At 41.0% G+C, this 15843-nt stretch overlaps 1 protein-coding gene across 2 annotated transcripts in view; it reads right to left on the bottom strand.

Moving 5' to 3' along the window:
- The window catches only part of LOC133913036 (protein SABRE), a 30533-nt gene extending 15173 nt beyond the window's left edge, over positions 1-15360 (bottom strand). The window contains exons 1-13 of one of the 2 annotated variants that reach the window (XM_062356063.1): positions 14957-15360; positions 13567-13678; positions 12591-12851; positions 11578-11843; positions 10770-10992; positions 9469-9642; positions 9304-9381; positions 8976-9227; positions 6268-8361; positions 3293-5117; positions 3038-3138; positions 2118-2474; positions 1890-2008 (exon numbers count right to left, since the gene is read on the bottom strand). In XM_062356063.1, coding sequence (XP_062212047.1) covers positions 1890-2008; positions 2118-2474; positions 3038-3138; positions 3293-5117; positions 6268-8361; positions 8976-9227; positions 9304-9381; positions 9469-9642; positions 10770-10992; positions 11578-11843; positions 12591-12851; positions 13567-13678; positions 14957-15027 — 5933 coding nt within the window. In that variant the 5' untranslated portion in view covers positions 15028-15360. The remainder of the gene's footprint in view (positions 1-1889; positions 2009-2117; positions 2475-3037; positions 3139-3292; positions 5118-6267; positions 8362-8975; positions 9228-9303; positions 9382-9468; positions 9643-10769; positions 10993-11577; positions 11844-12590; positions 12852-13566; positions 13679-14956) is intronic. The other variant, XM_062356064.1, reaches the window with a different exon arrangement.
- Between the last annotated feature and the right edge of the window lie 483 nt (positions 15361-15843).

The raw sequence follows: 15843 nt of genomic DNA, 5'->3' as shown, positions 1-15843 counted from the left end.
AAGACAAGTTATGAACTCGTAGAGGCATCGAAAGTCACGCTCCGCATGCAGATCCAAGCAGCACTGACAACAGTGACAACCAGCAACAGAAAGAGAGTCCAACTGACGCCACACATTTGACATCTGAGCATAGAATGCATCAACTGTGGCATCACCCTGCTAAACAGACTGCTCCTAGCGAACAATAGACAGATAAAGAGCATCCCCTGACGGCTCATAAGTCTGACGAAGATGAGTCCACATCTGAAAGGTAGTAGAGAACCTAACAATCTAAGAAGAAAACATGTGCTCCACACTAGCAATCAGAATAGACACTGCACAAGCATCATCATCCATTCACTGAGCAATGTACGACAACCGATCAAGGTACAGATCCAAAGCTTTCGAATAGGCGGAGATGGCCTTCTCATAAGCAGTTGTGGCGATGTCAATAGCTGCCTTGTCTCCTATGTCAACAATTGGCTGCACAAGCTCCGTCGGAAGCTCTAGGGAAGGCAGACAAGGAACATCGCCACAGAGAACACTCCAAAGATGAAGGCCGCACATGTGAACGCGCATATGCTGCACAAAGTCCCGATAGTTGGCACCATCAAAAAGCACGGATCACCGAGGAACTGAAACAGTGCTCGACGACATCCTAAAGAGATAACGAATGACGGCGAGAGCGCAAAGGAGAAACGGCAGTCGACGGCAAGAGCGCAAAGATAGCGGCGAGCTGCTGCAATTTTTTCTTTGCTTTCGGCTCCGGCTGTGCTAGAAACACAACTCTGTTTCAAAGTTGCCTGTAGCCAGCAGGAGGAGGTCAGTGGGCAGATCAACGGCGACCGGTGCGCAGGCGACAGAGATGGAGCGGCACGTGAGGCTGGCTTGATGGGTGTCGAGCCCGATCGGCCAGAGCGAGGCGAAGGAGGTTGGCAGGAGGATCGATGGCGACCGACGCGCAGGGGCTAGTGCTAAGCTGCATGGAAGGCCAGCCTGATGGGCGACATGCCTGATTGACCGGAGCAAGGCGGGTACGTGGGAGGGGAGAGATGGATCATCAGGGGAAGAGGTCGAATCTGATGAGCACTGTAGGTGAACAGTAGCCAAAAGACGCGTGAAGTTGCAACACGCGGAGAGCGAAACCCTAACCCTAAATTTTGGCTCTATATACCATGTTAAGAATAGCAACTTGTATTCCCTCGAAACACTATGCCATAATATATACACATGTACACGTGACAAATATGCACGAAACCCCTTATAGTCCGGGGATATTACACAGAGCAATATATATATCTAACACGTGCAGCCTATCCTTTTCTTCTCCACGTGCCGGCATGTGGGGCCACATCCCAACTACCCTCGAATTACCCACTCCTCCCTCTTCCCCAAGTGACCATGTCCCCTAAAGCACAAGCCACCCTCCACCAACCCTACCCTACCCTACCGATCACTGCCAATCCCTCTTTTCACATCTCCTAGATGATTCACATCTAGAAGTTGTAATTTGAAGATTGGATCGACATGAGCAAAGCATGTAATATTGTTGTTTCAAAGTCGAGAGTTACACATACGTAAAGAAATGAGTTGTATAACTCACGTCAGCCACCAAAAATCATTCTTGTTCATTGTAAAGCCGTTGTACTGAACAAAATTTTGGCCAAATGCTCAATTTGGATACCACTAAAAATTCAAATAATGCCTATGAGAAACATTTTCATTCCAAATGTTGTACTTTTCTACTGACATGAACTCTATAAAGTAATATCCCTTTTCTGATAATTGGTAAATATAATGATCAGGCTGGAAAAGAACATAAATCATTAGACCAAGCACAAGGACCAAACTATGAGGGTAGCAAACATGAAAAAAGAAAAAATAATTTTTGGAATTAAAAGAAGACTCACTTTGGAAGTCTTGCGAATAGAAGATTGCTAAGCACATCCAACATAACTTGAAATTGGCGAGAAGTCATTGTTGCCGTAATGTTAGGAGAATTAAAACGTAGCTCCTTTAAAGGCTTAACCTAGGACATACATTATGAAATTAATTAACGATCACAAGAAAATTACTTCATGTATTTAGTTTTCTAAAGTGCATCCAGTACAAACTCAAAGGTACTGGCCCTAGTTTACCTTCAAGTCTGCAGTTCCACCTTTGTGTCTAGTGTAACGGAAGTACATGTGGCAAGGCATAAATACTCTCTCTAACAATGCTCCTGTGCGCTTCAGTTTCTCAGAGCTACCTAGAATCCGAGGAAGCCACTGCAGGCCAGCACCAGGGTCCACATCAGTGGGTGCAACATGAGCTTGAACATCTTCAAGAATCACTGATACATCGCCTTTTTTCCAGGTCATTTCAGGTTGTAATTCAGGAATGTGTAGACTGCTTGTTCCCAATGCTTGCTCTAGCATCTCTTTCCCAACATGAACAACTGAATGAAATGAACGAGCCAACACACGCCCACTGGCTGCAGCAAGTAGAAACCTTCCCTGGTGCATACAACATTTAGCTTTAGTCCCATACATTTTGTAACCCTCAACTTCAAACCATTAATTTTTTTCACCCCCTAGGCTGGTTTTATGAGTGATTTTCTTTATGTTAAAAACCACAATCATTGGATTTGGTTTACATGGCATCTAATGATATCCTAGCATGCAGAAGCAAAAAAGGAAGAATGCAAATGTAAGCCACTAGATGCGATGTGAGCCACAAGCAGATACTGTGGTTGCCAACGTGGAGAACTCACTCATGAAACCATTCTAGGGGTGAAACATGAACGTTCTTGAGTTCAGGATTGAAAAGTAAATTGAGGCCATAATCCAAGGTTGAAAAGTGGACTGTTTTCCAATTTTCAAATCTCAGAATACAATGGGTTCGATGGAAGGACATGATGTGGATTAGCCTAAAACATGACCAAAATCGTTATACTCAAAAGATTCCAACAAATTACACAATATTGTTCTTTATCACAGCATACATGAAAAAATAGTACATAACTGAAACTTGCCAAATGAGAACAAAAGAAAGGAATATTATTTCTAAAGTTACTTACATTGGCTTCTTCAGAATGTAGGTTGAATTGGGGTTTGATAACATTAACCATAAATTGAAGTGTCCCTCCCATATCCGAATCATCAAAAATGCCATGTTTCACTGCATTGACAGGAAGAGGTCAGATCAAATTACAAATGTCACACTAATTTAAAATAAGTTCAGCAGTTTTTAGCTTTCAATGGACTCAAACAGAAATAAAACAAACAAAGCTTGTAACTTATGGTGTGGCATGAGATAGCAAAGATCAGCGTACCAGCCATATCAGAGAAGTGATTGGCTTTACTATGCAACGGGGAAGTTGAACCTGAAGCATCAACGTGTTGGACTGATGGAGAACCGACACTGATGGAAGTGGTAGCATCTTGTGCCAATCTAGAGCCTTCGGCGTTCCTTTCTTCAATCATCTTTCTTTGTGCATATTGTCGTGAAGGAGAGGGTTTTGGATGTTCAAATGCTTTGGAAATTCCTCCAACCCATGACCAAACCGCGTCTCGGTTCTCAATAGTCCATAAAAGCCTAAGGCCATAAACAAATACCCTTTGACAATTGTCCGCCAGCACCACATTAAAACCATCATCATCATCGCTAGGCTCGGATAGAGTATGGTCACTTTCACTGCCATTCTCAAACTCAGACCTGACATATGTTATCTCAAGATGCCTACCAGTATCCTGCCATTCAACAAGTCTTGCAGGATCTGCCTTAGGAGCTTGTCTTCTTATCGTAAAATAATCAGAAGACAAGAGGAAGCCATCCTCATGTCTTTCTTGGAAATTGCCCGTGTTGCATCTGTCATGAACAAATTTGCCCAGTGACCGTTGGGTAGTAGTCTTTACTTTGGATGCATTTTCAACTGAAGACAAGTTACTATCTCGGATTAAATAAACCTCTGGCCTGTGAAGATCAAGACCACGGTAAACAAGGTCCAGCGATTCACGCTTACAATCAAACGTGTACTGCTGCTTACCTCGACTGTAACACAACTCATACTTCAAATTTGACATCTTAAAGGTCAAACCACTAGCAGGGTCATCCTCAGTTAAAGTTGCATGTCTTATGCAACAGGGAGTAGCATCAACCCGGAAAAAGAATTCAACCAAAACTTTGTCCAGTGAGAGGTTACCAGATCTAGCAGCCCGAGGAATTCCAAAGCGACGCCATCTAGAGAACGAACGAAGTTTGTGAGGGGGGCTATAATTTAAGCTCCACCATTTGAAAACCCAAGCAAGGTCATGGGCTCCGAGGTTCATGGTTGGGAGTTCATCAGCCATTTTGGAAGAACTACCAGAGAAGGTTCCACAGAGCATTGAGTTGTTTCCATAACAGGAAGATGATGAGCCATTATCACACTGTGCTTGCAATGGTCTAAGGGAGAAGTTCCACCTAAGAGAGAGATAAGTAGATCGAAATGGATCATAAACTTTCTTCCGTGGCTCCCCCTCGATAGGGAGTGCATGCAAATAATGATTCAATGGATTCCCAGATTCACACTGCCAATCAATAATCACATTCAGGGAGAATAAAGGAGCATATATAAAAGGTCTGGGCACACCAGTTGGAACTTTTAGGCTGCAATTTTTCATAATACTCTCTAAGCTGCTGATGTACATCTTGAATTCTTTTGCAGAAATATCCACATGCCCATCAGTTTGCTGAATCTCCATGTACTCAGAAACAATTTGGAGTTTGTCTGCATGCTCATAAGGATTAGTTGTTGCCAGGAACTTCCATGTGGTCTCGTTGAAATACAAAACTATCTTTCCATGGATGTAGTATCTCATGTCATCCCACCACGGTAAGCTGCGCTCCTTTTTAGGTGGTACGATTGCTGGACCAGAATAACTAGCCCTGGTGCTAAGATTTACTCTCCTCAAGGCTACTTGAAATGCATAACTTATATCAGCAAAAGATGGCTCGTAACCAACTCCAAAAGATATCTCTCCCCTCTGGAAATAAATGGGTAAATTAGAGTACATTTTCATTGCTGGTGTAGTACCACTGGCAGAGCGTAGCATCGTAACCTTTTGCCATCTTCCAATATATACATCTTGGTGTATTTGAGGTTGAAAACATGTTGCCTGAAAGTAGACACAATGAGAAATGAAAACCAGGATGGACAAGGATATAAAAATCACCTGTTCTTTTATACAATTCAAAAATTGAATATTTAAATAACCTCAAATTTCTTTCCCATTGGTAACCAGCATTGACTGACCATGAAATGGTATTCAAAATGAAATGTGCATGCGAATTTGAGTCATCAAAACATTCGGACGTCAACAGTTACTGGCAAGAAACAGAAGAGACTTAGGCCCACTATTTTTCTCATAACTGGTATTTTAAATCTTATGTGTGCAATATTACAATATCTAAATATCTGATCGCAAGATGACACCAATACTCTTGTTTCTTTTTATAAGGAGCGCATGGATTTCAATATACAAACTTCATGATCTTTGACAATGATTTGGCTAACAATATGCAGATTTTGTGATGCAAAAAGGCACCATTGAATTTGTATCTGGAAGTACTTTCCTATTATCATAATTTTGTTGCTATGAACAATATATCATAAGAGAAATTAACCGGCAATGTGTAATGTTGGAGACACCTTGTATTTTTAAATGGAGGAAGTATACAACAGGATGTCCTCATCAAGAAAGCTGCCAAACTGAGTAACAACTAATAAGCCATACTCAAAATTCCATCATCACAAGTTTGATGGTTCATTACTTATATAATATGTCTTACTCCGACTCTTAAGTCCCATCCGGTCAGGACAGCTTACTACTGGGTAGCCAGTAATAGCTGCCAATCTAATTGCAGAAACCAGAGGAACTAGCGGCTGTGTCACAGTTGCAGCCTTGCTGGAGAGGGAGCTCCCCATGTAGCAGCTGAATTAGGGATCATCTGCTTTCTGGCGAAATCTGACCAACCAGATAAACAACATATCCACTCTTTTTTTTTCCCAATTGGTATGCATGATTACATGAAAGTGAGGGAACTACTATATGGAAGATCAATTCAACACATGTGTCAATATAACGCATCAAGTTGTGTAACTTAGCACAGCGATAGGCTGGCCGATATTCCAGGTAGGCTGGCAGAAACTTAACACAACTTCGGGTCTTCTGAAATTCCATATTAAAATCATAGCCCCCTCAATGTACTACAAATCTTTACAACTCAACAGTTCTAACACAAAAGAAAGAATGCAATGGAACTGACCTGCTGGGCAAGCACAATACGACCTTGACATTTCCCACTGACTGAGGAAAACAGAGGAGAAGTATAATCTCTCAATTGTATGACCAAGGACCCCGCAAGGACAGAAATATCACTCCCGTATAGCCGAGAAAATGGTATGTTTTGCTCCTGACAAACAGGGTCAACCCCCTTTATAAATTCAACCATTTCTATCTCTCCACCATCTATCCTGGTCAAAGTAATATCAAGATCAGAAGTAGAAAGTGAAAGAAGTGAAGTTCTCCGCGAACTTGGTTTGAATCCAGCTTGAAAACCTTGTGAACATGCTCCTGACCCTTCTACAGGTACCATTTTCTGACAAGCCATATAATATGATCGAAATGCTTGCTTATGGATTTCTTCCTGCAACCTTTGAAGAGCTGCAGTGTCATGCATGCCAACTTCAATGCCATCGTAGAGAACTTTACTCTCGGAGCTGCGATTGTTCGGATCTACACTTCCTGATATAGCTTCATCAAGAAATTTTAACCTAACACCTAGCTCACAGGCTTTGTTCTTCATCAAATGGTAATGTTCATCAAGCCAACCCTGGATTGGCTCCTCTTCTATATCTGCTGTCAGTTTACGTAATACGAACTTTACAGATCCAAATTTGGATGCCCCAGAATTAACTTTTTTCAACTTTTCTTTCCCATCAGGAAACAATATACTTGTTTTGGCAGATGAGACAAGCTTTAGGGCACGAATCATATCTTCAACAGCGTCCTCTATGGCACGCAATGGCAACCTGTAAGGCATGCAAATATGGACATCTAGCCCTTGAACAACCCAGTCTCTTTTGGATGATGGCTCAACCTTTGCATCAAGCAAACTTCCAGTGCCGAAAGGAATACAGGAGATCTGTATGCGGGTGCTCTTTAGAACTCTAGCACCATTAAGACAAAGAGAAAGGCCCTCAGACAGTACACCTATCTTGGCATTTTCAGTGAAGATAGATTGTACATGCATGCTTGCTTCAACACCATCTGCAAGTTCAGCAGATACCCTTAACACTTCCACATCAAGGGCAAAAATTGACCCTCTTCTGCTAGACTTCTGAGGTTTAACTGAACCAGCAGTTACATTGACATGTCCATTCGCTTTGACATTGCCAACTTCAGTATTGATCAGCTTTTCAGAATTATGGAACTTGTTGTGATGTAGGAAATGCTTAAAACGGATGAAGGTCTCATATAGCGCTAGATGTGCATCTGGTTCCCATCTCAAATTAATGTCTGTAGCACTAAAGAGGGAACAAACAGCAACTTCTGTAAGGCCACCGGATTGGCGAACAATTTTAGCATTCTGCATATCTAGCAAAGTTACTCTGACACCAGAGCTATGATCCTTAGGGAATTCCTCGTAAATTGTCTTCACCCGCTCAAATGCTGCTTCCGTTGACTTTTTGTCTTTGTATATACACACAGAGAGATGAGATATTACTAAAGATGCAGAGAACTTCAAGTAACGGTTACTGCCTGGTAAAACCGAAGTTATACTTGCCCTACGTGGTGTGCCATCAGCAGAAACACTAACAATTACTTGACCACCTTGTGAGCCGTAGTTAACGCGCTTTGGATCAGCAATTGGCATATTTACTATGTTTGCATCACCGCAGTAAGTAATAGAGAACTTCTGTAGGCTTAATTTCAACATATCCACGCCTTTTGTTTTCTTTTTCCCTCTATGCTCCAAATTATTTTCTTTAACTCTTTCAACAGGTCGATGAAGACTCTTAAATAGAGTTCTGAAGGACAACAAATTAAGCACGAGCGATTCCAAATGCTTGAAGCCAAATTTCACTTCAATATCACTAATATCGATGGAAAATACAAGCGCAAGCCTATTAATTTCAAACATATCTTGGGCCTCATTTTCCCTGTATCCCCAATCAAGGCTCACCCGAGCAATGTGCATTAGGGAACGAGAGTAAGTATCAACACCAAATATGTTTTCCTTCAAGAATTCTCTATATTCATCCTCCATGTGCACCAGCAATTCACCAAGTTCTGTGTGTACCTGAATCCCCTTACTTGCAATATTATTTGCAAACAAATGTGATGACTGGGAACAAGCCTGCAGAATTAAATGGACATATCAAAACAGAAAAGGAAGGATGGTGCTTACATTTAACAGGTCAAGGCTTAAAGTATTTGTAAAATGTAAAATTTGTAAAATGTAAAGAGTAACATTAAGAAATGATGACTGCATTACTAAATTACTAATGCAAGTGCTAGCTTAGAGGAGCGTGCATTCTACAGTTAAAACACTAAATGCTATTCCAACACAGATGGTGAAAGAGCAAAGAAAGTGGTCTGTAGACCATATATATCGAATCGATGACCCATGATGACAGCTAAGCCGCAATACCCACTCTAGCCTGAACAGTCACACCTCAACAATCTTCTCCATTATTTCCCATGGCGCACCACCAGCACATGTATTTAGAATAAACTAAGCGTCAGCATCTACATACACCAACCAATAGTACATAAAAAATTACAAATGTCATTTTTGGCATTTCACTGATAGAGCACCAGCAACACACAAACGCATCAACAGAGAAATGTTGTTTTAACCAATAAAAGTCATCTACATAAGACAAGTACTTGGCTCAACATGCCAACTTCCAAAAACAACCATTAATAAACAGGACAGGCCTTAGTCTTATGATGACTTAGAGAACTTACATGGTACAATGCCAATCCATTAAGACTGTAAAGCATGACAGTCATTTCTGGGGCAGAGACAGTGCAAGTCCACAAAATTGGCTTCATCTCGTTTGTTTGGGAAATTTCTTGATGAGAGTCATTCTTCGAAAGCTTCATTCCTTTGGTTCTCAAAGAATGAAGCCGCATCCATGGCATTAATCTGCTTAACATAACGTTGCATTGCGTACCGCCAAGCTTGGCATCGATCTCGACTCTGATCGGAAGAAATGGCTGAAAGAAAGACATATTAAAAAGCTCTCAAAGACAATCACAAAAATATGAACCAACTAAAGAGTAGGATACTTACGTCCATAGGGATATCCAAAGAAGCTACTGCAGCAACTTTAAGAACTTCCAACAGAGAGCTAGAATCTTCTCTAACTAACTGAAAGGAATGAAGTAAAACAGATTGAAGAATAGGAGCCAATATAAGTACAGCAAGAGTATTATGTATAAAGAGATACGAAATTACATGAATTTCGCTAAGATCAATTTGAACATCAAAGTGCGGTGTAGCTTCCTCTAAATCATCCTGCGGTAGGGACTTTGCACAACTAAACTGGATCCCCGTAATGTTGTTATCAACACTAAGTCCTTCACGCAGGTGTCTGAACTTCACATCAAGCTTCGGCACACTGAAGCTAACCTTCCAAAGAACAAATACAATATTTAGCTATATTTTTCAATATACAGGCAGAGGACAGAGAGAAAGAACATAAGCTAGTCACGAAACATGTCAACATGTCATCTTGGACATCCACAAGGTCTTAAAAATGTAACTTTGATCACTTTTTTTACTGCAATGAATCTACAAATATATTATGAGGGAATAAGCCTATCAAGTACAATACTTAGCTATATTTTTTCAATTTACAGTCAGAGGACAGAGAGAAAGAACATAAGCTAGTCACAAAACATGTCATCTTGAACATCGACAAGGTCTTCAAAATGTAACTTTCATGAGTTTGATCACTATTTTGTACTGCAATGAATCTACAACCATACTATGAAGGAATAAGTCTATTTAACCACCCCCCCCCCCCCAACTCGGCTGAGTTCGAAAATCCCTCCCTTTATGGTTTTGGGTTGATGTGGCGTCCAACGTCCAATAGGCAAGCCTGTGTTGACATGGTGTCCAAATCAGTATGGACAACATGATTGTGCAGGAAAGGCAAACTCTCCTGATTCTCCATGCAATCTGCCAGCCTTCATAATGATCAAATGGTCCATATCGAAAATTTCATATTTTCTGTTGATGATTAGGATGCCATATCACCACTGCTGCCTTCTGGACGCCACACAAGCCAAAACCATGGTTGTTTAGGGCCAAGGGGGTATGTTGCACAGATTTGAGAGTTTCAGGGCGTCAAATGTTCGGTTTTAGAGTTTCAGGGCATCAAATGTTCGGTTTTATAGTTTAGGGTTGATTGAATCTCAGGCAGAGTCAAGGAGGTAAATGTACTTGTTCCTATAATGAGAATCCATTTTCAAGACAAATATACACATTTTCATGTACTAATATAAATATTTAAAAAGATGTCGATGTCAAAGTTTCAAAAGATTGACACCATGTATGTCCAAAAAATTCTTGAAAAAGAAGAGGGATGATTATGAATGTAAATTGACAACAAAACTGTATGTTGCATTACAAACGATGCCAGCATAATGGTTACAGGTGGCTAAAAACATTTAAAAAGGTATTTTCAGCAAACGAACTAACAGTTTGTCACACAGATCAAAGAGATCAAAACTCCAACTTTTGGGTAGACAAACCTTATCCGGAAATGCGAGCATTTGTTTCTTTAACGTTGGTTGAATGGATTTGCTTTTCAATGTCTGTTTGATTGGTGAAGTATCCAATATGGCATCTCCAGTGTTCACAGAGCCACTATTATTTCCTGGATTTGTATGCTTCTTGCGAAACATCATTTCATCAATGTTGGCAATAACATACCCACATTTCAATTCCAGGTTAACAATTTTGACACCTTTCTCCCTGATAAAAAACTAAAAGTTGTAAATACATACAGAAAAGTCAATACTATTTAAACATCAAATATTCCTTTTTTATGGAAATAAAATAGGGGAATCCCCTATTGCAGTATACTAATATAATATAAAAAGAGGTAAGAGTAGCAAAGGCTACTCGGTGCAGAGAATAAGAAAGCTGTACAGGGCCTAAGAAGATTAAAAGGGAAAAATACATAGAGAACAAAGGGATTAAAACAAAGAGTTGAGCCAAGAGGAGACTGAAGCTCCAAAGGTCACATTCATCCTATGCAATTGCAGTAATACTTCGTCGCATGAAACATTTCTTGGGCAATCAACAACAAAATTTGTATCCCATATGTAATCCCTAGTTTTTACAGAACTGTCCTGCTGCTTTGAAATAACCAAAAAAAAAAATACATGTTAAACAACAGAAACTAATTCAAGAATAATATGCAAGATCCCAGACATGTTCGTGGCTATTACAGTTACGAGGGATTTGCGTGTTTTATTCTGAATTTGCACACTAGGAATATTGATAAGAGAAGCTTCACCAGAATATATAATGCCAAGAGCAGGAAAAAGAACTCACTTTTCATGTCCGAAGTCACAAGTAACTAACAGATCTTCACAAACAAATGGGGGAAAGACTTTCTCTGAGTTAGATACGGAGGCTTGATCAGGCTGGAAAGCATCAAGTAGATTACAGCTGCCCATTGGATCAGCAATCAACCCCAAATCGCCAAAGTGTACATTCAAAGGTAAAAGACGCAACTTGACACCAAGAATATGATTAGGTCCAGCAATTTTAAATGTATCCACCGTTAGCTCTTTGATGTCAACAGCCCCTTTTGGTACCTACATCATTTGTTTAAAAAAAAACATAAGTAGCAGCATGGACCAGCACACGGCAGAAGAAATGCATTATTTCAAATGTACAGTGCTTCCAGTCAGGCAGTCAGCAAAAATAATATATATTCATCACATCTATATGGTTGGGTGATATGTTCTGCCAGATGCTTTTCACAAGAATTTTGCATATAGAACACAATGACCAGAAGAACTACGAAAATTAAACAGATATGATGTCGAATGCTAAATTGGTGACATGTGCACATAAATCCTGAGTAGATTGGCTTCAAGGCATGAAGCTATAACCATAGCATACAGTGGGAACTTTAGACATACACAATCATTCCATCGGTCTACATGGCACAAAGACACATCCAATATGCAGAGGAAAAGTGATGTAATTCAGTCCTGTCTCATGTGCCTTTTGCTCTGCATGTAGATCTACGTGCAATTATTTGTGAAGCTATCATGGTAGGGAGATTAATCATGTAATGGGGCATAAATTTTTATCTTCATATACCTTGTAGTTTCAAGGGATCAATCTATCTTCTAATCTATAAACCTTCATTCTTACTTCATTTTTGGCCATTCCATATTGCTTCCTAATCTACAAAACTCCTCACATTCTTCTTGTTTCACTATTTCTAGTATGCTGGGTGGAGTCATACTCCCACGGCTCCATAACCCTATCAAGAGCTGATTCCCCAAGCGCACATCAAGATGATAGGAAATTATCGAGACAGATAAAGTTACCTTGATCATCAGATCTGTCACAGAAACTGATAAAAGTCTTGCCATGCTTGATGTTACCAGCCATTTCCCTTTTCCTGTGGAACGAGACCTTGCTGACTTGCTTATCTTTTTGCTTTCTGAAGATGATCTAGTTACAATTTCAAGATCATTTATAAGCAATTGCAATTTTGGGTCCTTGGAGATGACACCAAAACTTAGCTTGACCAGTGACTTGCGGAAACTTAGTTTTATTTCACCAATTGAAACAGATTCAATAGAACCCTGGGAAGATACTGGATAATGTGAATGGATGGATAGCAAGAAAGATAGCAAGAAAGAAATAAAACTGAAGGAGAAATGTATCGTAGTTTTATTTCATCGATTGAAACAGATTTAATAGAACCCTGAGAAGAAATTGGATAGTGCGATTGAAACAGATTTAATAGAACCCTGAGAAGAAATTGGATAGTGTGAACAGATGGATAGCAAGAAAGGAATAAAACTGAAGGAGAAATGTATCTAGACTACATAACTGTTCAACAGAATACAGATGATTTTGAGTCTTAAGAACATTAATGTTTCATAACAGAACGAATACTCATGGTCTGATTCTTCATATCTACTAAAAGCAGAAAAGTAGCCAACAAGGAATACACTGCCTCCATGACAAAACAAACGGTTTTTTAGAAGACAAAATACAAAATAAGTGTTCTACAATGTCAAGGTGATTAAGCTGCTTCCCTATCGACATCAAGAAGTCCAGTCATCTTGTGCAAACAAGTCACATGCAAGCAAAACATTTTATTTTTAGCTGAACATAACATAAATATGGAGAGCATTAGAAATAATAGATGCTTGAAAAGTGTAATGTAGTATGACAACACCTCAACAAAGAAGCAAAGCAAGATGTTCTAATAAAATGAACCGAAAAACATAGCACAGACAATCATGAACTTCTTAACTCAAGAACCTCGGCAGCATGAGATGAAAGCCAAACCTTGCGGAACTTTATTGTAACATCTCGCAAGCAATTGAACCCAGCAACTCGAAACCCAACAGAAGCTGATAGTACACGACTCAAGAACCAAGCTAACAATCTCGCAGCAAACCTGCAAAAAGCAAAACACAGATAAATACTGAACGGAAACTTCACAGTAAAGATATTTGTAGCAAAACAATAAAACATGAAAGAGTTAGTTAGCGTGATTGCATGTCTTTTCTTTGTTTTCAGGGAGGTTAAGAATACTGAATATTGTGCTAGACTGAGATACTTGACAATAAATAAAAAATGAGTTAAATCATGTCAAGTGACCACTGACCAGTCAAATATTCTTTCCATTAAAAAGTGGTAGAAATATAAAACTGCAACCCACACAAATAATTCACTGACCACTCAAAAATAAAAAACCGGAGATGTGGCATCAGAAAAGCGTCTAAATAGGAATGTGAACTGAAACACTTAGAGATATTTCCATCATTGAGAACCTTGGGTGTGACTGAGCAGATGGCCAACAAGCAAGAAAACTAAAATATTCCAGTCTTGCAATGGAAAACCATGATTTTAACTAAATGACCACAAACAGAATGCTCAAATAAACCATTATACCGTCCAACTCTGCCCAACCAGCAAGAGAATGGACTGCAGAGCACAACAGAACAACTTGCTACTGCCGGATGTCAACTAGGGTCTGGGGTAAACCAGAAGAGCTTTGCAATTGAACGGTTCCAAATGGAATGATGACTCACTGGAAGGACCATCTAAGAAGCATTATTGATACAACTCTCGTGCCATCTTAGTTACTACATCTCGCTATACAATTCAACCAAATGGCAACCACAAGCTCCGAAACACAAAAAAGAGCAAATCCAAGGTATGCTCCCGGTAAGCATCCCCCGCTGCTATCGGCAAAGTGAACATGACATAGACCACACAAGTGCGCAAGGTTACCATCAGAAAAATCAATTATCACATCATGAACACTTGCACCACCAACTCTACACAAAAGTTGACTGCCCCGGACCAAATTGATACTCTCAAACGCAGAAAACCTCAACACTGACCACTGCAAAACCCCAAGCTCAAACCACTAGCAGCTCCGAACCAAATGAACCCCCTTACCACCACGAGGCCCTGCCACCGCCGCTGGTGGTAGCAATACACTAGCACCAAGCAAGTCGAGCTCTGCAGTTTCTAGATGCAAACGGGCATCACCGAACACCGAAGTTACCCAATTCACCACCGCAGAATTCCCATCACAGACAAGTAGCGGCCGCCGCGAAATGCCGGATCCCACTAGGTCTCCAGCAGCCCCACTCTAAACCCAAAATCAGCCCCACCCAACAGCGAGATCCTATCCTGCGCGCGCCGAGAGGGGCGGAGGGCTTACGTGAAGACGACCCATCCGACGACGGAGACGGCGAGGAACACCGAGAAGAACTTGACCGGCGAGGACGCCATGGCCCCGCCGGGGGAGACGTCCCCCGCGCGCCGCCGGATCCGCGTCAGGCCGCCCGGATCCGGGCCGCCGGCGCGGGCGCCGCCACAGCCTCCATCATCTCCGCCTCCACCGACGTGACGCGAAGCGAAACCCTAGCTTCGCGACGGGCTGGGGTGCTCGGCTCGGCCCGGCCCGCGGCGCGGGAGGGAGGGGGCGGGCGATCTCTCGTCGGGAGTCGCGCGTGGAGATGCTGCTGTGTGCTTGCTGCCTTGGGGGATGTGTCGGAACTCTCTCGCAAGTCAGCGCAGTGCGAGAGGGGAGCAGGAATGGGTGGAGGGGTGGCAAGGGAAGAAGAGAAGGGCGAGAAGTGGTCGCCTTGGGCTTTTCGCTTTCCAAGACGAGCAACGGTCCAAGCGCCACAAATGAGTTCTTGGCGAAGCAAAATGGAAGTACAATTGTAAATGGTTTTACTAAAGTTGACAAAGCTACAAAAGTTTGGTTGGGTATTCACTTCATGGGAGAGTGATTGGAGTTAAGGGTGAGATCAAGAATGAGAGTCGTGCGATTGTCTAGTTTTAGATATTAGTTGTGATGATTAAAACTGTAGAATTTGTTATCGAACATAGTGTATAAAATATAATATTAATAAAAGTAATTTTTATGTTCTGCTCATCGTAAGTCGAAGGGCTTCTAATCCGTCACTGACGTACGTGATTATGCTGACACTTTATTTTAAGAAATCATGTTATAGTTTAAGTGATAATTATAGCCTTATAGATCTAAAACAATGTATCACTCAAAGGTTACTATATTTTTTATTTCCTTCAAGACACTAG

Source organism: Phragmites australis, chromosome 3, assembly GCF_958298935.1.
Source record: "Phragmites australis chromosome 3, lpPhrAust1.1, whole genome shotgun sequence".
In the NCBI taxonomy this organism is placed as follows: Eukaryota; Viridiplantae; Streptophyta; class Magnoliopsida; order Poales; family Poaceae; genus Phragmites; species Phragmites australis.
The sequence above is the reverse complement of the archived record's forward strand: the minus strand, read 5'-3'. Positions and strand labels throughout refer to the sequence as shown.